Source organism: Exophiala xenobiotica, assembly GCF_000835505.1.
Source record: "Exophiala xenobiotica strain CBS 118157 unplaced genomic scaffold supercont1.1, whole genome shotgun sequence".
Taxonomy (NCBI): domain Eukaryota; kingdom Fungi; phylum Ascomycota; class Eurotiomycetes; order Chaetothyriales; family Herpotrichiellaceae; genus Exophiala; species Exophiala xenobiotica.
In genome coordinates, this window is record NW_013562494.1 from 3,614,198 (window position 1) to 3,634,454 (window position 20,257).

The 20,257-nt window shown below is 51.1% G+C and overlaps 7 protein-coding genes across 8 annotated transcripts; 4 read left to right on the top strand and 3 right to left on the bottom strand.

Moving 5' to 3' along the window:
• Positions 1 to 308: 308 nt before the first annotated feature.
• PV05_01408 (uncharacterized protein) lies at positions 309 to 1,003 on the bottom strand (the record flags this gene model as incomplete). Its single annotated transcript, XM_013466393.1, has 2 exons — positions 309 to 795; positions 861 to 1,003. The coding sequence occupies 2 exons, from the start codon at positions 1,001 to 1,003 to the stop codon at positions 309 to 311; spliced, it is 630 nt and encodes a 209-aa protein (XP_013321847.1).
• A 903-nt stretch (positions 1,004 to 1,906) lies between these two features.
• On the top strand, positions 1,907 to 3,921 carry PV05_01409 (uncharacterized protein). Its single transcript, XM_013466394.1, has 2 exons — positions 1,907 to 2,168; positions 2,224 to 3,921. The coding sequence occupies exons 1-2, from the start codon at positions 2,074 to 2,076 to the stop codon at positions 3,806 to 3,808; spliced, it is 1,680 nt and encodes a 559-aa protein (XP_013321848.1). The 5' UTR covers positions 1,907 to 2,073; the 3' UTR covers positions 3,809 to 3,921.
• A 316-nt stretch (positions 3,922 to 4,237) lies between these two features.
• Positions 4,238 to 6,480, top strand: PV05_01410. 2 transcript variants are annotated; one of them, XM_013466396.1, is made up of 3 exons: positions 4,238 to 4,603; positions 4,652 to 6,225; positions 6,285 to 6,480. In XM_013466396.1, exons 1-3 carry the CDS (start codon positions 4,343 to 4,345, stop codon positions 6,343 to 6,345), a joined length of 1,896 nt encoding a protein of 631 aa, XP_013321850.1. In that variant the 5' UTR covers positions 4,238 to 4,342; the 3' UTR covers positions 6,346 to 6,480. The 2 variants fall into 2 exon arrangements, with proteins under 2 accessions (XP_013321850.1, XP_013321849.1); XM_013466395.1 differs by having other exon boundaries at positions 4,652 to 6,480.
• A 1,347-nt stretch (positions 6,481 to 7,827) lies between these two features.
• Positions 7,828 to 9,731, top strand: PV05_01411 (uncharacterized protein). Its single transcript, XM_013466397.1, has 2 exons — positions 7,828 to 8,494; positions 8,664 to 9,731. Exons 1-2 carry the CDS (start codon positions 7,965 to 7,967, stop codon positions 9,442 to 9,444), a joined length of 1,311 nt encoding a protein of 436 aa, XP_013321851.1. The 5' UTR covers positions 7,828 to 7,964; the 3' UTR covers positions 9,445 to 9,731.
• Positions 9,732 to 10,575: 844 nt separating this feature from the next.
• Positions 10,576 to 11,990, top strand: PV05_01412 (uncharacterized protein). Its single transcript, XM_013466398.1, has 2 exons — positions 10,576 to 11,424; positions 11,584 to 11,990. Exons 1-2 carry the CDS (start codon positions 10,811 to 10,813, stop codon positions 11,771 to 11,773), a joined length of 804 nt encoding a protein of 267 aa, XP_013321852.1. The 5' UTR covers positions 10,576 to 10,810; the 3' UTR covers positions 11,774 to 11,990.
• Positions 11,991 to 12,010: 20 nt separating this feature from the next.
• Positions 12,011 to 15,087, bottom strand: PV05_01413 (uncharacterized protein). The gene is made up of 10 exons (XM_013466399.1): positions 14,861 to 15,087; positions 14,342 to 14,422; positions 13,922 to 14,107; positions 13,815 to 13,873; positions 13,752 to 13,766; positions 13,637 to 13,700; positions 13,524 to 13,583; positions 13,246 to 13,475; positions 12,552 to 13,192; positions 12,011 to 12,498 (listed from the first exon to the last, which is right to left on the bottom strand). The coding sequence occupies exons 2-10, from the start codon at positions 14,373 to 14,375 to the stop codon at positions 12,282 to 12,284; spliced, it is 1,506 nt and encodes a 501-aa protein (XP_013321853.1). The 5' UTR covers positions 14,376 to 14,422; positions 14,861 to 15,087; the 3' UTR covers positions 12,011 to 12,281.
• Positions 15,088 to 15,873: 786 nt separating this feature from the next.
• PV05_01414 (uncharacterized protein) lies at positions 15,874 to 20,238 on the bottom strand. The gene is made up of 5 exons (XM_013466400.1): positions 20,067 to 20,238; positions 19,930 to 20,018; positions 19,597 to 19,877; positions 16,527 to 19,546; positions 15,874 to 16,477 (listed from the first exon to the last, which is right to left on the bottom strand). Exons 1-5 carry the CDS (start codon positions 20,091 to 20,093, stop codon positions 16,223 to 16,225), a joined length of 3,672 nt encoding a protein of 1,223 aa, XP_013321854.1. The 5' UTR covers positions 20,094 to 20,238; the 3' UTR covers positions 15,874 to 16,222.
• Positions 20,239 to 20,257: the final 19 nt, after the last annotated feature.

A 20,257-nucleotide genomic window follows, 5' to 3' on the forward strand; every position in this document is an offset into this window, starting at 1 on the left:
AGCCGCTCCTTTAGTAACTAAGTGGCTTGTGGATGCCCTCGTTGAGATTCTGCAAAGCAAGCAGCCGGCATCTTTACAGCAACCTTAGTTCTGACGAGCGTGATCTTACGGTATCGCTGAATTCCACCTTTTGCTATCTCGCTGGAAAGGTGTAGGAAAATGGCCCGAGGAGTCACTCCGAGAAATCCCTCCGAGCAAGCACTCGTTCCAAGACGTTCCACATTCAAGCGAAGTCATCCAGAAAGTCATAATTCTCTCCCTTTATTGCAATTCCTATGCCGCACAAGATTGGCCATCTCGACGGCTGACTAGGAAAGGATCCATGCTTCGTTCCTGTCCAAAAGTTCTTTCACACTTCCACAGAGGTCAGTGCCCGGTAGCTCATTATTGATCTTATATCCTTTCTGTTCCATCGCCCACGACAGAAATCGGTAGCTCTTCCGCTTGCTAGCGACTGACTCCAGAAACCCCGGTTGCTCAGAGATCGCGGCTGGAACGATCGGGATGATTTGGTCTTGCACATAGACCATTTCGATAGACAACATCTTCCAGCTAGAGAGTGATACCACAGTCGCGTCTACCTGCTGAAGTCGAGATAGAAGGCGACAGTGTGCCACCAAGTCGTAGGCTGTGTCGTCTTTCTGGATTCTGGTGGAAATTGTTCCGATCGATTGAGCAAACGCTTTGGAACCCTTAACGGCGATATCTACGGGCTGAATGGTGTGTATCGCCACAGTCCCGTGTTCAGCCATCTTTTCTGACTCGCGAATAAAGCCATCGATATCACCTCGGTACCTTTGACCCATTTAGAACAAGGCAGATCAAATGCAGACGGTCTAAGATTTGCGTGGGAATCATACCAGGATATATCAATCAGTGTCGATGAGGCGTTGGCGTGGTAGCATTTCCTCATTTTCTTCCATTGGCTTGTATCTCTATAAAACCGCTCACGGATGAGTATGCCTCTAATCTCAGCTTCGTCGAGTACGTTTTTAGGATCCATTGCAGGCGCGTTAGGCTGCATCTATTTGGTTAGGGGCTGAAAGCGTGGGGGGTTGACAGACCAGAGTATGAAAAATTCTGCAAGAGATCAAGAGAAGAGCGAGGACGTGGACACTCTTTATGTACATTCCTGCTTAGTTTCGGATTAGCCAGTAAACACTCTTGCGGAGGGGCTTGTAAGGTCGTTTCGTAACATCTTGACCGATTTATATTACCGTCAAAGCCCTTCTACTAGTCTCGTTGTTGAAGACACTTCTTGGCCATTTCAGTCCAAGTCTTCCAGGCTGTTGGAGGCCGTTGATGTCGGTCGGTCGATAATGCCTAGGGTTGACCCTCTCCACCGGGCAATTTTAGATTCCATCTTCACAGCATCATTGCAGTTGCCATTCACAAAAGGCAGTAGGTCAAGACATGATATAAAGCGGTCGCTCTCGAAGGAGTCTTCTCGCTCCATACTAGTACATTGTAGGAACACTGGGGGAATGGAGGCACTAAATGATGAACTCGGCCAAGGGCAGCTTTCTTAAGCAGCTTACCTTATGGCCGCAAGGAACACAAGGAAAGTCGCACGAGGAAGAAATCAGTTCCTAAATCCCGGAATAACGCTCAAAGATGCTGTCGTGGATCGTCCCTGTTCCGGACATTGTTGTGTGTCAAAAAGCGTACAACTTCAATGTTCTCGAAAGACGTCCTCGTTTCTATTTTCAGTGTGCTTCCCCAAGCCTCATTAGCCTCGCGCCCCGTCTCCGCCGGTCTGGCCGTATGCCCCAATAATCCGACTGGCTCTTAGTCATTGGTAAGCCACCGAACCACTAATACTATTCAAGACCAGTTATCGAGCAGCTGATGACATGCTTACACACTGTACGTCCTAATTCTCAGTCCATCGATCCGGCTGCCTTATCGAAGATAAAACGACAACAACCTTGCAGCGCCGAAGTTCGTCGCTACTTTTGCAAGGGGCATATGTGCGCCGCGTGACATTTCGAGCCAATACAGGTGTAGACAGACTTCCTAGCCAGTGCACGCTTATCGAAGAGCGTTGGATGGAATAACATCGAGAAATTTTGCATGGCAACTACGAGAATGAAGCCACAGACACCTTACAGGAAGCGGAACAGAAGATGCGGATATCAGACCTCAGCCAGCGGATGTCTTACGTGCAAGTAAGTCGCGAATAAGTCCATTGCCGCCTCTCCTAGTCTAATCGGCCATCCTCAGGAAAAGGCGAATCAAATGCGACGAAGGGAAGCCCATTTGTGGACAATGTGCAAAAAGCAGGCGCCATTGTGATGGCCCAATGGCATTGCAGTATCGGTTTGCGGCGCCTCAAACGAGCACTTCCTTTTCTACTGGCGGGAGAATATCGAGTCCCGCCTTTCAGATCCCCATGGTCAGTGGCAGTCATGACGAGAAACGAGCCTTTGACTACTATCTCCAGAAAGTGGGACCAATGCTTGCTGGGGAAAATGTGAAAGATCTCGAATTCTGGCTGAGCCTGGTGCCTCGTTGGTGCGTGTCTGACACGGTGCTCTGGGCCGCAATCATCTCGCTAAGCCACCTTTATCAACAAGTTCGAGTTCGGCCAGCCCCGGCGGACCCCTTCGGGCGTGGGTGCAGTCTGTCAGGGTATTCGTGGAGCCTGGAATATCATGGGCGAGCCATCAGCGAATACCGGCAACGTTTGAGCAGTAAGACTGCAGACCTGCCCGGTGCCTTCCTAAGCTCCGTCCTCTTTGCAATGTTCGAATTTCAATTGGGGAACGTGGACACTGCGCTCGTGTTGGTCAGAAGCTCGGTCAAGTTGTCTTCGCAGATCAAGAAGTGGCCTGATAATCTGGACGTGAAGGAAGGAATATGCCGGTTCTTCGCCAGCCTTGCATTGCTCGTGTCGCCCACGAGTGCATTTCCAACTACAATAGCCGGACCCTTCAATGGAGAGAAATCACTCAGGTCGTCTTTCCTGGTCATGATGCCTCAGCCTTTGGATATGTTGAGAACCCGCCTGTATAGCCTGAAGTATCAGGCTTCCAAGGTTATGGAGGAAGCCTCCTACGGCCGGTCACAGGCCATTTCAGGGGATGATGAATGGTTAGCTCTTCAACAACGCATTTTGAGGGATCTGGATATTTGGCGCAACACGGTGCAGGCCTTTCGACTTGAAAATCCCTGCAACTTTTCCGATTTTCTAACCTCGCTTCTGCTGATATACAATAGGGTGACCTATATCGAATTGTCAGTGTGCTTGATCGCAGCAGAGACCAAGTTCGATCAACATCTGGTCGCTTTTCGAGAGATCGTCCGCTACGGGGAGACTGCACTCGGCTACGCTCTGGCCATAGATGCTAAGCCTCCTTTCCTATTTGAACTGAACCCCGTGCCGCCGCTCGCTTTCGTCGCATGGAAATGCCGTCATCCTGGCGTAAGACGAAGAGCTAGAGATCTGATGACCAAGGCGAGGGGTTTGACAGGCAGCTGTAACCCCTGGATTGTTGATCTGGCAACTGCAGTCATTCAGATCGAGGAACATGGGGCTGAAGAGCCTCACGAAGGATGGGACAAGCAAACCAGCATCCAGGAGGTGACCTCGAGGATACCCGAACAGAAGAGAGTGAAGTGTTGGTACGCTTTGAAATCCCAGACAGGTGCGAAGGATCCTTCGTTACTCGCGAATCTTATCCTACATCCATGCATCAGCGAGCTCGACTGTGACGACTGTGTAAGACGCGTTCTGGTACAACTGGAGACAGGTGAGGTCCTGGAAGATGCGACTACCCACATCCGAGATGTGGTGTATCGAATATGAGTGGCATATGACTTGCCCATGTCTCTCATAGCTTCGTCGGCCGAAGCGCTAGTACACTGTAGTCAGATCCTCATGCCGTCTGTAGGGTTAGGAACGAGAGACGTCCGAGGGTACAATGCTGTGCATGGCAGCACAGAAACATCGATCGCCAATGGCTTGTCGATCTTTGTCATAGTGACAAGCAGTGTGCTTGCCAATGGCAGAGATCGCAAGAGATTCATCCAAGCTTTGCTGCAGCACAGATGAGCTTGCTGTCATGTGGGGACTAACGCGAATGAATGAGGCACGTGATGACGAGAAAGTCTGGGGGAATTCAAAAAGGCAGGAGACACGAGTGCCAAGAGCGCTATACTAAAACTGGTTAGTGATTTATCGGACAAGTGAAACGCAGCAGCGGCATTGTGAAGCGCGCGACTGTCTTGTGCTGGGCTTCAATTGCAACCACGTTGATTTCCCTTCCTCATGTGTGATCTCTAAACCGATCGAACCTGCGCCTACGCACCTACATCCCCCTCCCGACCCTCCCAAAAAACGATGAGCATGGCTTCCCGGAAGACCCTGCAAGAAATCGATAAGACCTTCAAGAAGGTTGACGAGGGCATTCAGGCCTTCGAGGGCATCTACGAAAAGATCTATTCTTCCAATAATGCCGCACAGAAAGAGAAACTGGAAGACAATCTCAAGAAAGAGATCAAGAAGTTGCAGAGATCTCGCGACCAGATCAAGACATGGGCGGCAGGTAATGAGATTAAAGACAAGTCTGCTCTGCTTGACCAGCGGAAGCGGATAGAAAAAGTAAGATGTCTACACGTTGGACTAGACGGGTACTGACACGCGAGACAGTGTATGGAGATATTCAAGGCTGTCGAGAAAGAGATGAAGACGAAGGCATTCTCGAAAGAAGGACTGTCGCAGAACACCAAGCTAGATCCAAAGGAAAAGGAGCGGGAAGAGCTATGCGACTTCTTGTCAGATCAGTTGGAGGAGATCAACAGAATATTGACGGAAGAACTGGAACCAGAGGCTGGCACACTCCAATCTGCTCTCAAAAAGAAGCAGAAAGACAATAGCAAGGCGGACCGACTTGCCGAGATCGAGTCAGTAACCGAGACCTACAAATGGCACGAATCCCGGCTCCAACTCTTACTGCGGTCGCTCCAAAACGCAAACGTTGACAATGACGTGGTCAACGCTATCAAATCCGAGATCGAAGAGGTGGTGAGGGAAGGCCGTGAGCCCGACTTTGATGCAGAAGCATACGAAGGGATCTACGACGATTGCAACCTGGATAGCGAAGAAGCTCAATTCGGATTAAACAACGAAATGGATCACATGTCTTCCCAAGATGCGCAGTCCATCCAAGAGGACAATGAACCAGATTTAAACACCCTGAAGAAGACAAAATCCGAGCACATTCCTGCCCGACGACCCTCTACGCAGCTCAAGTCGCCTCTGCCGGCACTTGCGACGCTCAACACCATGCCTCCGCCACCATCAATACCCAAAGACAACACTATGAAACCAGCGCCATTACCCAATCGACCTCCTGGAGAGACCTTGAAGTATGCCTCAGCAGCAGCTGCTGCCGCAGCTATGGACAAAAGTGGAGTTGGTATCGCACCGCTTCCTCCCCCGGTTGGGACTAGTCCTGCATCTACATCTCATCCACTACCAGCGCCAGTGAAGACATCCGCCACCGCGTCTCCAGCTTCTGTCCCAGCCCAGCCGGCTGAGAAGGCCGCATCACCTGCGCCCGCTGCAGCGAGTCTGGACGGCTCAGCCTCGCAAGAACAATCCAGTCATTCCAAGTCTCCCACTCTCAGCTCCACCAGTGCTCCTGCTGCAAGCATGCCAAGCAGCATCCCACCAACACCTGCGATGGAAAAGTCCGAGGCAGTGCAGGAACCTGTCATAGCGGACGAATTGCCAACGACTAACGGTGATGCTCACGAAGACACGGTCGAGTCGATATACCACCTGCCGCCGGGATTGCAAGACTTGCTAGACTCTTTTGAGACAACTAAGAGCCGTGCAGCTCAGCCTCCCTCACAGTTGGCAAGACTACTGCAGGCATCACAGGAGACTTGCCCGGAACCGTCCGACAGCGATAGGCCGCAGCACTACCGCCCCACGCTCAAGTACAATACTCCGGCGCATTATCCACAGGATGTCCTCCCGATTTTTGACGATCCCGCCCTGTATGATAATCAACGATTGGAAACAGACACACTGTTCTACATCTTCTATTATCGCCAAAACACGTACCAGCAGTGGCTTGCAGCACGCGCTCTCAAAAACCAGAGCTGGCGATTTCACAAGCAATACCAGACGTGGTTCCAACGGCACGAAGAACCTAAGCAAATCACCGAGGAATATGAACAGGGAACATATCGCTTCTTTGACTATGAAAGCACGTGGTAAGCAGAGGGTCATCTCCCATCTAGGATCATTCTTCTGTTTGCCTAACTGAATGCAGGATGAATCGGCGGAAGGCTGATTTCAAGTTCGTGTACAAATTCCTCGAAGATGATCTGTAGGGTAGCTACTTAAGCAGCGACGTTGCTGCCATTCGGCTTGCTGCAGGGCATGACATTTGCAGCCTGCAGGAGCCATCACTCTCCCAGAAAGAGTGCAACAGAGATGCGGTATCAATCTCCAAGCTTCGTCCTGAGACTTCCTTGTGTATATGTTGCTCGGACCTAGGGGTTGGGTTCATCCGAACCGCTCTGCACGGTTTCTTATCCGCTCGAACCATTCGACCGCCAGTGCTGGCACCCTTCTGGAAGGTAAGGTTTCCGACTGCATGACTCCGCCTCACTCTTTGTGTGCGACCTAGTTGGCGTGCAGAGCCAGGTGGTACTGAAGAAGGGTGGCTGTGATCCGAAAGGCAGCCACTAAACTACATCCGGCGAGAGGTCAAAAGTATTGAGCCTGTCCGCAAACCACCTTGCTTGTTCGCCTTTTTCTCAGCCTCAGCAGCTGCGGGCTAATCGTGGACATCTCCTTTGTCGACCTAGGTCTCGAACGCGTTCTAGGAAGCTGCACGGCATGGAAAGGCAACCGTGCAGCTCGAGAAGAGAACGCTAGTCCAACCCGTCGGCACTGCCATCATTCTGCAGCAATATCCTACCGTGGGGAGGTCGTTGTCCATGGCAAAAGGGATCATGCTATCTCGCAAGTCGGGCCACTATCCTTAGGGAGAGATTTCCCACCGCGTCCCCTGCGTATCCTCACCTCACGGGACCTTGTAGACGCTATGCCGAACCCTCTCCTCCTGTCCACCGGCGGCCTTCCGCGCTGAATTTGTGGTCAACTGGTTGTCAAACCGGGGCAGTGTCACCATTCTTTGTTTGTCGTCTGTTCCTCGGCCGAGGCAAACTGCATATTCCGTGCTTGACGGATACCAGTGTCAACGAGGGCAACGAATCATTATGCTACCCTGACCAGCCATGCTAACTGCCCTACAAAAAGATGAGCCTTGGGAATAGCCTCGCTATTGAAGCTACAATCAATTGGTCTGGTAAGCCTCCCTCCTGATTACCGTACTACTCATGTGCGGCTAGATCAGTGCCATCGACACGTGGGAGACCATGTGCTCGCATTCACCCTTGCCTAACCTTTCATTGTGCACTGCTCGTTCCGTTCACTCTATCTCAGATCTTTCGAAATTCAAGAAGGATGTTCCGTTGTTCCATGTGGAACATTGGAACCCTCGGTCAGCGTTCTTATAAGGCTAGCTGAGGAAACTGCCCAACTTCATCACGCCTGTTTGAGGACCTGCTGAAGAAACGCCAACGAGGGATTCTGGCACTCGTCACTGATAGGCTGTCTTTCTGACCTGCCATGCCATACCCTCAGTCCGACACTCTGTGCGTATTCGCGCCATCTCTATAACCCTACCAATTTATCGTTCCAACCTGCTTCTCCATTTTACACTGCCGGACTCCCGGCTGTTTGCCTAGGAGCACCTTTGCCTCGACACTGGAGCGGGTGCTTCTATCCTTGCTTCCAGTCTTCCACTCGCGAAGGGTAGCATCAGGCTGAAGCTTTTGCTCTTCTCTCGTCGACACTACAGTCATTTTCTGCTGCGATGCTTTCTTCTCCAGGCCCATAAGCCTGGATACTTGCGAGACCGAACAGAAAATATCTTTCAAGCATGGCTGATGCACAGAACGATGCCTGGCCCGATGACCTTTGGCAGGGGAATTATGGTCAAGAACATCTTCAGTCGTTCTCGTTCTCCGCACCTAGCCCTTTCCAGAATGTCAACCCTTCGGCTGCGCCGCATTATCAGTACGGTGGCCTCCCTTCCAACAACTCTCTCAGCACACCTCGTTATATATCCGAACAGACACTTACTCACCAGCCACGTATGCACGACTATCAGCACGAACAGTTGTACACCACTTCGACACAATACCACAATTACAGAGACCGAAGCAGCGACAACTCGCTAGGCACGGATTCCCATCCTACAAGCACGAACACCAGTCCTGAACTGGCAGACTTTTCCGTCGCAATAGACGACCAATACTCGGCGCTATTCCCTGAACAATGCGAGTCATTGCATGCCAGCTCCATTAGAAAGCTCGACCGCAATTTGCCAGCTTCTGGCCTAGGGGAAAATGGGAGTCGGGGGATTAACTCTACCCGACAGGTTGCTAGAAAGGGGAGCCCAGGCAAAAGGTGAGGTATTCCATTCATACTGCACGCTTCCAAGCATTTCCAGCCCGATCCGCATCCTCTTAATTGTACTGCTTCTCAACTAATGCCTAGCCTATTCGCTTCTATCACATCTTCTTGTTCAATGCCATCCCTGTACCAATGTGTCTGGTTGCTCTAATACGTCTTGCAGGCTCGCCGTCAAGGGCAAATTGCCCTGTTATCACCCGGACTGCTTGGGAGAAGACGGGCAACCGAGAAGATTTTTCAGTCGCAAGGCCGATGTCACAAGGCATTACAAATCTCAGCATGAAATTACTTATCTCGATTGCCCCTGGCCTAAATGTTTGAGAAAGGGGACCCAGGGTTTCCCTAGAAAGGATCATCTTACTGAGCACCAAAGAGGTTATCACCAGGAGAACATTCCAAAAAGAATTGCTGGCAATCACGCCGAGAAACAGACCGAAATGATCACTACAAGCAACGACGGGATGAATGTGGCCCGGATAAGTGACAAACCATTCCCCCTTCCTCTGCCGGATACTGTCGTTCCGCATATGAATGCCCGAGAGCAGACTTCTCATCAAGAGCAGGTTAGTGGAGTTCGCAAACGCAAAAGGCAAGAAGTTTCACATCCAGACCTGGAACTCCAAGCTTACCATACCGGCACTCCATTGGGACGTGGGAACAGGACTAAGAACTCTGCTACCAGCGGAGCACCTGTTGTCGGACAACATCATGTTCACTGGGAGGGCCAAAGTGTGGGTCGGGTATATCAAGAAGATCAATCCCAACTCCAAGCTCCGGCTCTGCCAACGCGTAGGGCAAACACTCAGCCCCGGACTGTTCTCCAGAGGGCTGCAACCTCGCCGTCATTTTTCGATGGCTACCATGACATTGAACACTTGGTCCACAGCTCATCAATGCCTCGATATTATCAGGAGTCTGAACATCCAGCAACTCAATTTCCCTAGCGGAAGGAGCAAGGAGCAAGGAGCTGCGCGTTTTTCTCGTGACTGTTAGTGGTGTCTGGGCGCCCTCAGGAAGACCTGACAGCTTCTCCCTCCTCGCATGATCAAGATACTTTCCATGCCTGAGTCCGTCGACCTGTTTGGTGGTGTGCTTTGCTTCATTTGTCCCAGAGCATGGCGTTCTTTGGTGCTTAACTTACAACGAACATACCGCGCTGAGCATTGGAGGAATTTGTGTTGGCATGGATCTCTGTCGTTTACATGAATTTAGAAGGTCACGGTTGTCTTCCATCCTGCTGTGGACGGTCATGTTCATGAATTTATGGTCGTCGGAACCATCTGCTATGACGATTGGGAGGTATCGCTGTTGACCCCTCTGGTTATGCTGACCTTCGGCTGATCAATATTACTATTATTTTTCCAAAGGAGTATGCGCAATCGAGCAATGCGTGGGACTCTTCATTCTCAACTGCTTGCGCTCGTCTTGGATCGCTCCAAACAGTTGTCGTACGTTCTACATGCCATTTCGCAATGGCGAAATGGTCTTCCCATCCCACGGGTCCTGAGCTGAATAATGTCTCGTCTTCTGAGTACGCGCCTTTAGCCAATGCCAGGCACCCTCCATGCATCTTTCATCGTGCCCAAACTCTTGCGTGCTCCATACGCAAATGACATGTCCAGCGGCCCCGGAACTTCTACTTCTCTCTCCCATCAAAACCGAGGGGGACGCGGAGACTTTATTCAATTCGATGGTCGAACGTTCGCCCGTACGAACCACTCGCAATGCACCTCGAGGCACCTTGAGGCACCTAGGTAGGGCGATCTGTCGCCCATTTGTCAGCCTCGATGCGCGACGACCGAGAAAGCATCTTCTCCATTGGCTCTCCTCGGGTCCTTTTCGTCGTGATGGGCCTTTAGAGGCTTCATGAGGCAACTAAGTTACAACATCCATTCTCGGCCACGGCGCCTCACGGCTAAGGTCGGTATTCGACCTTCTCACGCCTCCAGTCAGGCCTTGCTCCTTGCTTGTGCTTGTGCTTTCGGTTTCGAATCATTGGCCATGTCGGGGTTCTTTCAAGGGGTAACTACCAGGTATCTACTACCCATGGCGGAGACAACAAATGGTCTTGACCACACCGGCCCCGACCTTGAAAGACATAATATAAAACCCCGACACCTTGTGTGCTCATCCAAGGCTGGGACAGAGAGGTACTAAGCATCCGATCACATCTCCTCTTCCGTACCTACCTGTACTTTACCCGTACCCAGCCAGCCTCGTGGAAGACCTTCACAGCAACATATTCTACAACCTTAGAAAAGAAGACATTTGTCACATTTCTGTCAAGCCGCCTCCACCCTCCCACCCTCCATGTCGTCTCCAGTCCTTCTGATCCTCGGCGCCGGCCCCAACATCGGCAAACACGTGGCCAACGCCTTCACGTCGAAGGGGTACAAAGTCGCCCTGGCCTCGCGCAAGAACCACGGCACAGAAGAACACAACAACAACAACAACAACAACAACAACAACAACAACAACAACAACAACAACAACAACAACAACAACAACAACAACAACAACTTGAACCAGATCCACGTCCCCGTCGACCTGACCAAGCCCGAGACGGTCCCTGGCGCGTTCGACACCGTCAAGGCGCAGCTCGGAGCACCGCCGAGCGTGGTCGTGTACAATGGCGCCCTCCGCATCCCCAACGACGCGAAGGACCCGCTGACCTCCTTCTCGCTTCCCGACCACGACGACAGCATGTCCGTGAACAGCACGTCTGTCCTGCTCGCGTTGCAACAAGCCATCGCCGGCTTCCGCGGCCTCCCCGCCACAGCAAGCAAGACATTCATCTTCACGGGCAACATTCTCAATCTCGTCCCCGTCCCCGGCATGCTCTCGTTCGGCATGACCAAGGGGGCCACGGCATACGCGATTCGGTATTTGGTTGAAACCAAGACTTATGAGGGCGAAGGTGTCACGTACGTCTTCTGTCTCCTATTCCATTCCATCACTAATTCTACCTTGCTACTCTCCGTTGTCTTCCCTTCCATTTCTGTAACCTTCCTGCTTGAGCTCTTGCGACGCCGGCAGGAGAGGATGACCACGTCGTATCAAGACGAAGCTAATGATGGGCCTAGATTCTACTATGCCGACGAACGCACTTCATCTGGTTCACCCGTTTTCATGGACATTGATGGTCCGGCAGCTGCGACTGCGTATCTCAAGCTTGCTGAGCAAAAGGAGCAAGGGCCTTGGTTGTACACATTTGTCAAGGGTGAGGGCTATAAGGACTTTGGGGACAAGCCGTGGGCTCCTGCAGCTAAGTGATGTAACTGAAAAACAAAGACGGGCGTGCTTAACTTGCCGAAGCCCCGACTTCTTCAATGAGGCTCGTGATGTTCACATGGAGGAAGTGTTTGCTCTGTAGGTCTGCCGCAATTGCAAGATCAATAATAGAACACCCTGATGGACATATTTTTCCACCTGTCAAAGCTCATCGCAGATCGAGTGCAAGATTTTAGAGAATGAACAAGAAACGGAAAAATTCGTTTTGTGGTACGAGACCTTTTCTGATTTTGCTGACTATGTCTTCTGATCGAGCTTTGATATCAGGTATCAGTGAAGGATTGACCAAGTGCTACCTGGTGACCATCTCATGTAGCTCTCTTTCTCGATGTTTCTCTCTTTATTTTTGTCTTCATGTCTGTTGACATGTCCATCTGACCATGCTAATCTTCGCAGGACTCCTAAAGCGCTGTGCCCCAGGGAGATGGTGTCGGCAGCTGTTGGCAGAGTCTGAAACTCAATAGGGTCTCTTCTCAGGCTTCATGCTATCCTACCAACCGCCAGTCGAGGTCACAGTTGGTGCACCAGGGGCAAAGGCAGGACCTTGCTCCCAATCAGCCTGTGCAGAGCCGCCAGTATTGTTGTTTTCCCAGCCACTACCGACAGCAGCCCCGCCGTCTGGATGGGTAGTCTCCGTACCTGGCTCGAAACCTGGATCTCCCTTTTTGGCCTCGGGGCATCTGGCACGACCATGACCCTTGCGATCACTGTGGCAACGAATTAGTATGAGTCAGTGTTGGGTTTGACTGCTTCGACTTACCAGACACTGCAAACAACCTGCGACCAGTCCCTAGGAGGACGAGCTCCAGCTTCGTCTTTCTTGGGACAATCTCTCTGCAGATGATCTTCGGCGTCACAGATACGGCACTTTTGCTTGCGTGGTTCGGGGCAGTCCTTGGCGATATGGTCTTCCTCACCACAGTTGCGGCATGTTCTCTTCTCGCGATTTGGACACTCTCGAGCCATGTGATCCTCAGAGCCACAGTTGCGGCAAGTTTGTTTCTCACGATTGGGACAGTCTTTGGCAATGTGATCCTCTTCATCACAGATCTTGCAAGTACGCCCAGCCTTCTTACGCTCCTGCTTGCAGTCACGAACACGATGACCCTCTTCTCCGCACAGGTGGCAAAGAACCTTGGTCTGCTCTCGTGGTATTTGCTCTTGTGGACAAGCCTTGCTCTTGTGACCAATTTCTCCGCAGTTGTTGCACTTGTCCACACCACGATCAAGTGGGGTACCGGCGTCGGCAAGACGAGTGAGGTTCTCTTCGGCAGAGGGTGGCCATTTGTCGAGCAGAGTGGGACGTTGAGGCTTGTCAGAGAGAAAGTAGCTAACAGCATACTTCTTGCCGGTTTCACCCTGTAGGTTGACATTGGTCCAGGTGTCACCATGGTTCTTCTCCTGTGGCGCAGTTAGCATGCAATGTGAATGAGACCGATCGAAGATTGACCAACCATTGCAATGAGGTAGATGCTATAACCACGCTTGCGAAACTCCTTCTCGAGACGAGGATAGGTGTAGTCAGGAGCAGCTTTGGACAGAATCTGGATTCCTTCCTTGAAGTCGGTGATATCCTGCTCATCACTCGCCTTCTTGAGCAAGTCCCACGCCTCATTTTCAGACTTCTCAGCAACGCGGGCATTGTCGATCACCTTAGGATTCTTGCATTCGATGGCAGTGTGGCCTTCGATTGTCAGCATACTTCCGCATCGTACAAGAGCGCTTCACTGACCCTCCTGCTGGCAATTCTTGCACTTGTCGACGCGAGTTGGGCAGTAAGAAGCCATATGACCTGGTTGGTCGTTAGCGGCTGCAGATTCCAATCTTTGTCTTTGTATGTCCCACCTTCTTGACCGCAGTTACGGCATTCACCCTTGAACTTGCGAGGACTGGGGCAGTCGACTTTGGACTAGACAGACCGATCAGTATCAATGACCCGACGTAAGAATATCTCGCCTACATGGCCTTCCTCGCCCTATGGAGATGTCAGTAAAGGCGAAGCAGTGGTAGACGGAGACCATACGCAGTTGAAGCAAGCACCCATCTTCTTTGGTTCGGGGCAGTCACGAACAAAATGACCCTCTGCAGCACATCAGTGATTGTCCCAAGCCAGATGAGCACGAGCCTCACCTTGACCGCAGTTGCGGCAAGCACCGCCAGGAGCACCTGAGTCGCCGTTCTCACCACCTCCAGTACCGAAGCCGTCGTTGAAGTCGCCATTTGTCTGACCAGCAAAGCCATCGTCAAAAGCAGCAGCTTGGTTACCCGCACCGCCATCATTCCAGGCATCACCACCGCCGTTCCAGGCTTCGGCACCTGAGTTTGGCCAGTTAGTCTCATCTCCTCTCTCTCGATCTGTGTCCAGGGAGGGAATGAAATGGGACCAAACATGAGCATGGGCATTCTTCAATCATCCATAAGTCTGAACGTTTCCAGCAAGGCTTAGTAGCACGTTTTGTTTGCCTCCGTTGTCTTGTGATCCAATCCATTGTAGAAGGGTAGAGAAGGAAGGAGTAGCAGTGATAGTGCCAGGAGATAGCTAGTACTCACCTGTAGCAGGTGGAGCTCCGGTGTCCCAACTCATACTGGCAGACGTTGCTGTTTGAACACTGAGTAAAAACAGTTATCCACCTGGAAGATGAAATGTTAGCACTGCTTCTTACAATTGATGTGAGATGTTACAACCGATCTGAGATTTTTGAGGATGATGGATGACTGAAATGTTTGAGGAAAACAAAGACGTTTGGCAAGGAAGAGAGGTCCGACGAGTACGCAAGAGCTGCCAAGGGTAATGTGAGATGAGTCAGAAGTGCATCAAGGAGCGGCAGAATCCTGGCACGCAGAGGTCAAGCAGTCCGTGTGTATCTTTGGTTGGCTGTGGCCTTGTGGTTGTGTGAACATTGACGGGATGTCAGGAAGGCTCCTCAAGCTATTTCTGGTCGTGGATGTGGTGGTTCGATTGTGGAAACGACAGAGGTGGGGATCAGGAAATGAAATCGAGAGAGGTTTACCTAGTGAGACAGCGTCAGTTGGAACTTGCTTCGGTGTCGTGTTTCTTGGGTTACTCACCTGAAGACAGTGGTTTTTGATAATCCGATGATGGAAGGAATTGAGCAATGGATTCCCTCGGAGCAGCAACACAAGATTGATTGCGAGGTGCGATTGTTGGAAAGGATAAGGAGAAGAGAAACAAGAGGTGTTGAGATGGAAGTGAGAGGGACAGAATGAGAAGGGAAGAGCAGTGCAATTGTGCCCGACAATAAGTGCGGCAGACCTGCTTCCGACTTCATCTTCCTGCTTCTCTCTGGGGAAATTTGGATATCACCGCAGTTGGCTTTCTTGCTCTTCATGGCAAACATGGGTCACTGCTCATGTGCGTGGCTTGACTTCTACCCCCTCCAGCGTTATACATCCTGGCACACATGCTCAACCAAGCTCTGATTGCCAGTCGCACTTTACTGATGCCGTCTTTCAACCGCTGGTGGCAGGCTCCCAGGAACATTAGCAGTCCTTCCTGAACAGGACAGCGCATTGGACTATCATGCTGCAGATCTCCCACCACCTCACGTCAAACTGGATAGGATAATCCTACCATGAAGGTGTATTCTTGAGCTTGCCGGCAACACAAGCTACATTGACCATGGGAGCTAAACGACACGAGAAATGGCCGGATGGAACAAGGTTTGCACTGTGAGACGCTCCATGTTGGCCATCCACCGACTCAACTTAGCAATTCGACTTGATCAAAGCAGAGAGCCCGGCATCGTGTGCAGCACGAGATCAGCATGTTCGACGTGTTTGTTGACGTTGGCTTAGACCTCGGCGTTGGCCAGGTTGGTGTTTTAGCCAATCGCAGCCTGCCCCTAGGCTCACTCACTACATATGCTACGAGTTAGGTGTAATGTAAAATATCACTCAACGACTTTACCGCTGCAAGATTTGGAAACTGAAATTTTGGAGGCCTAAGATCGCTGACTGGGGTAAAATCGTTGAGTGGTATTCTATGCTACGTGCTTTGAATCTGCTGGGCGACAACGAATGCCAGACATGCATGTGAAGGCTCTTTTACAGATCAAGGATATACGGAAGGAGCATGCGAGCGATCTAGACGATTATCCACGACCTGTTGGGAGGCTACCGCAGAACCTGAGACACCACGGGTTGATTTTTGACAAAATGATTAGAGGGATGCACAGGCCTGAGCGCTGACCTTTCGCCAGGGGCTTTCCTCATGTGGCAGCTTGACTCATTGATAACCCTTGACATTTGACCAACCTATTCCAGGCCGGGCGGAAAAGGCGTCCTTTGGCGGGCACCGTTTGCTCATGCGCTACCTTTTGTCCGGGAATTGCTGGAAGTATCTAAAGCCGACGCACGCCACGCACAAAACCAATGTCGTTCGTTCAGCAGATCATGCCCTCATCAACACCTTCACAAGCCTCGCACCCATAATCTCAATCCGCTGGCCGCAGCACCAATCTCGCAGACCTCGCAGATCTTGCAAACCTGTCCCTTGTACTGAGTCTGGTACTTTGCACCATCAAACGGGCACGAAACGCTCTGCGAACCAGAATAGATGGGAGTGTACGAAGCTGCGCACACCTCGAAGTCAGCGAACTGGTCGTATTCAACGTCGATCTTGTCTGTCGAGCCGGCTCGTTCAGCTTGTTGTTTTACTTTCTTTGCCTGGAAATAGTTAGGAAGCCTGCCACATAAATAAACAGAAAACACTGACCTGTTCAACCAATTTCGGCGCGCCGCCATTGGCGAGGACACGGTTGGCAAAAGACAGAGCACTGGAAAACTGCTTGTTCGAGAATGCCAACTTCATCGCAGCCATAAGAGCCAGCTGTCGATGCGAGACGTCCAGCTTCGGCACAGTAAAGTAAGCAGAGAGTTCGAGCTGTCGCTTCAGTTGCTCTTCCGAGTCTCCTCCTGCTGCGGCAAGTTGTCGTCTCTCCAACTCAATACTCATAGCAAGCGTATACTCCATACACTTGGCAATGAGAGCTTTTGCTTCGTCAACTTGTGGCTCCGAGCTGACAACATTGACCAGAAGAGATTGCAAGATGTTTTGGAATGTGAGGACACCGTTTTCGAGCTTGTTTGTTCGCATGGCAGTGTAACCTTCCTGCAAATCAACAGTACTTAATGTGTCAAGACCTTTGGGGATGATGGGAAGCAGCTTCCGACTGTCTGTCTCATCGATGTTGCGGCGAACGTAGTTCAGCATAGGGGATAGACCAGCATTGCCAGGCAGGAATGTCCTCGAAGCTTGGTAGATTTCGAGGAATCTTGGCTTGAGAGGGGCGAAGTTGACGGCGCCGATCTGCCGGTTGAGTAATTGCATGGCACTTTCGAAAGACCCAGCCGCGACATGGTCGGCGGCCAGCGGAGAGTTGCGCGCCCACATATCGGCTTCCGAGCTACCGGGACCGGCGGCCTCGACTGGAGCATCCGGATTGTCAACATTGACAAACTCAGACTCATCCCCCGCAGTGTCAAGGCCAATGTCGTCACCCATGTCCCAGCCTTCAACGGCGTCTGCTTCGTCCTCTACCGCCAATCCAGTGCCATCTGCAATGACAGGAACATCTTCGTTCAACAGATCGGGGCTTGTCTCGTCTTCCACAGCGCCACTGACCTCACCAAGCAGAGCTTTCTCAAACGAGGAATGAGAGGCCTCCTTGACGGGCCAATTGGCCTTGTATGTAGGAGCAATAACTTTTGGAGGTGAAAGAGCTTGGCCGCTTTCGGGCATTGAGATTTGATCTTCTGTCAGACCACATAGCTCGAGAATGGACTGGCATTCCTCTCTCAAGCCGTGTGTTTTGGCTGTCAGATATGCCAGAGGATATAGATCGATTTCTTTGAACATCTGGATGCGAGTTTCCACGTCACCGAGGTAGAGAGCATTTTGGAAGCGAGAAACGAAGTCCCCACGGTGCTCAGCGATTTTGGCCATCCTGGTAAGCTTCTCCTCATCACCTGTGCAAAGGTACAGGAATGAAAGTTTGTCAAAGTTACGGAGCTTCTGGTAGGTCATCTCGACCGTTTGGTGGTTCCCATGAATCAAAGCTTCGGCGCCGAGGCGTGTCCAGATCTTCGGTCTGTCAAGCTCTTTAGCCATCTCGGTTGCAACCTCTAGGTTTCCACATTCGATAGCAAGCTCGAATCTGGTCTGAGGATCTTGAACGAACTGAAGCGCTATCTCGGGGTAACCTTTCTTCTGCACATAGGCGATGATGCTTTGACCGACGAGGCTTGAATTCTTGATGATCTGAAGCATTTCGTCGTAGTTTCGCTTGACAAGGGCAAGCTTGAAGCGATACTCGGTGGGATCGATACTGAGAACTTTTGGTTTGGCAGATCGATCAAGACAGTAAACATTACGGCCCTTTACCTTGACCAGGTAGACGGTCTGGTCTAAAGTCCTCAAGATGCCATTGTCACCGTTCAGGAGAGTGTACTTGATGTGGTTCAACGTCGAATAGAGCAGCACGCCTGAATCGTCCCAAGTTGCGCTCTTTATTCTGATTGTTTCGTGCAGCGTGCTGACTTGCTCGAGATTTTTGTTGACGATAGTGACGTTGTGCTTGCTAAGCAATGCTGCGTACAACCCGTCATTCGACCAAGACACATACTTGACCCCAGTCACGCTGAGCTCTGCCAATTGCTTCTTTTGTTGAATATCATGCAGGACGACATTCGTAGGAGTCAGGAGAAGCAGACACCCGGTTCCGCCATATGTGATGTCAGTGGTGCCAGGTGGTGCGCTGAAAGACTTGGTGGTTGAATTGCTCAGGTCTTTGATCTCAACAAGCTGTGTTGAGCTGTTGAAGACTGCAAATCGGTTACGAGCAACAAAAACTGCGGCAGTTCCTGAGCCACGCTTTATATCCGTCGGGTCGGAGGCACCAGTGGCATCTCTGGGAAGGCCGATCAATTCGTAGGTGCCACTGTCCGTTGGCGAGGTGACGAGTATCGACCGTTCGGCTGGGTTGTATGAAAGCGTACGCGGAGGCACCCAATTGCTGCCAAACTTTCTAAGTGAGAGCAGAGAAGGTGACTCGACGTTCTTGGTAAAATCATAAGACCGTACATGCTTGTCCTTGGTGATGTAGAATAGCTGGTTTTGGTAGACCGAGGACGCTGGTCGCTCCCGTTCAAGTTTGAAGACCATAACTCCATTATCATGTCCGGCAGCGAATAGATTGATCTCGGGGTGAGCGGCTATTACCCAGAACCGATCATTCTCTCTCTTGAAGGATTGGACGGAGGTTCTCTTGTTCAGGTCCCAAACTCGGACTGTCTTGTCTTCTCCCACTGACAAGATCAGGTCTTGATGTGGATGAAACAGACATGCAGATACGTTCTGGAAATGTCCACGACAGGTGTCCACTTCCCAGGCTTTTGTTTCGCTCATTCTCCACAACTTGACGAGGCGGTCATCACCAGCTGAGACGATCAAAGGTAGAGTTGGATGGAATGCGACCCAGTTGACACCTCGATCGTGACCTTCAAGCACAAATTTGACCACTGCATCGGTGTTTCCAAACATATCAGCTTGTTGCTGGTTCGCGCGTGCCATCTGATCCTCGAAGCTCATTGATGTTGGAGCGGAGTGTTTCTTTCGCAAGCCTGAGATGTCCCATACCCTAACTGATTGATCTAGAGAGGCGGAAACAATGAGGTCTTCTTTGGGGTGAAATTGCGCACACATGGCATAATGGTTGTGGCCGGTCATTGTGCAAACTATAAATTGAATTAGCTGCGCAGCCTGATGACTAGAGTATGAGACATACTCAATGATCGATTTTGCCAATTCCAGATTCTGATTGTCTGGTCATCTGAAGCGGATAGGATCCAGGGCAATTCGTGATGAAAGAAGACTGTCCGAACGTAGTCAAGGTGGCCGTTGAGTGTGAAGAGACATCTTCTTGTTTGGTATGACCACACTTTAATCTTGTAGTCGTCTCCTCCCGAAACGAACAGTGGCTGAGTCTTGTGGAAGTCGATCCCACGCACAGGTCCATCGTGCTCTTCAAACCGGTCAATCAGTGTGCCCATACGATAATCCCATAGTCTGGAGGAAGCGGTTAGTGTGGAGCGCGGAGGGTGGGCTGCGAGTGGTTTACTGTATGGTACTGCTGTGCAAGCTGACGAGGATCCATGGTCGTCTCGGGTGGAAAGCAAGGCCCTTAGCACGACTGCTTTTGCTCTCAAACTATCACTGTTAGTTGTAGACCCTCTCCGACCAAATAGTACTGCTTGCCTTTGTGAGCATTGAAGGGGACGACATGTTCGCAGATTCGCAGGTCCTGAGGATTGATTGTCGTGACTTCACGGACTGCTCATCATCAATAGTCTGGCCTTGCCTGCTCAGCTATTTCGGACGCCTAGAACAGGGCTGTAGTTTGGGACTTTTGTTGCTCGTCTGAAAAGGTAAACGTGTCTCGGTGACAG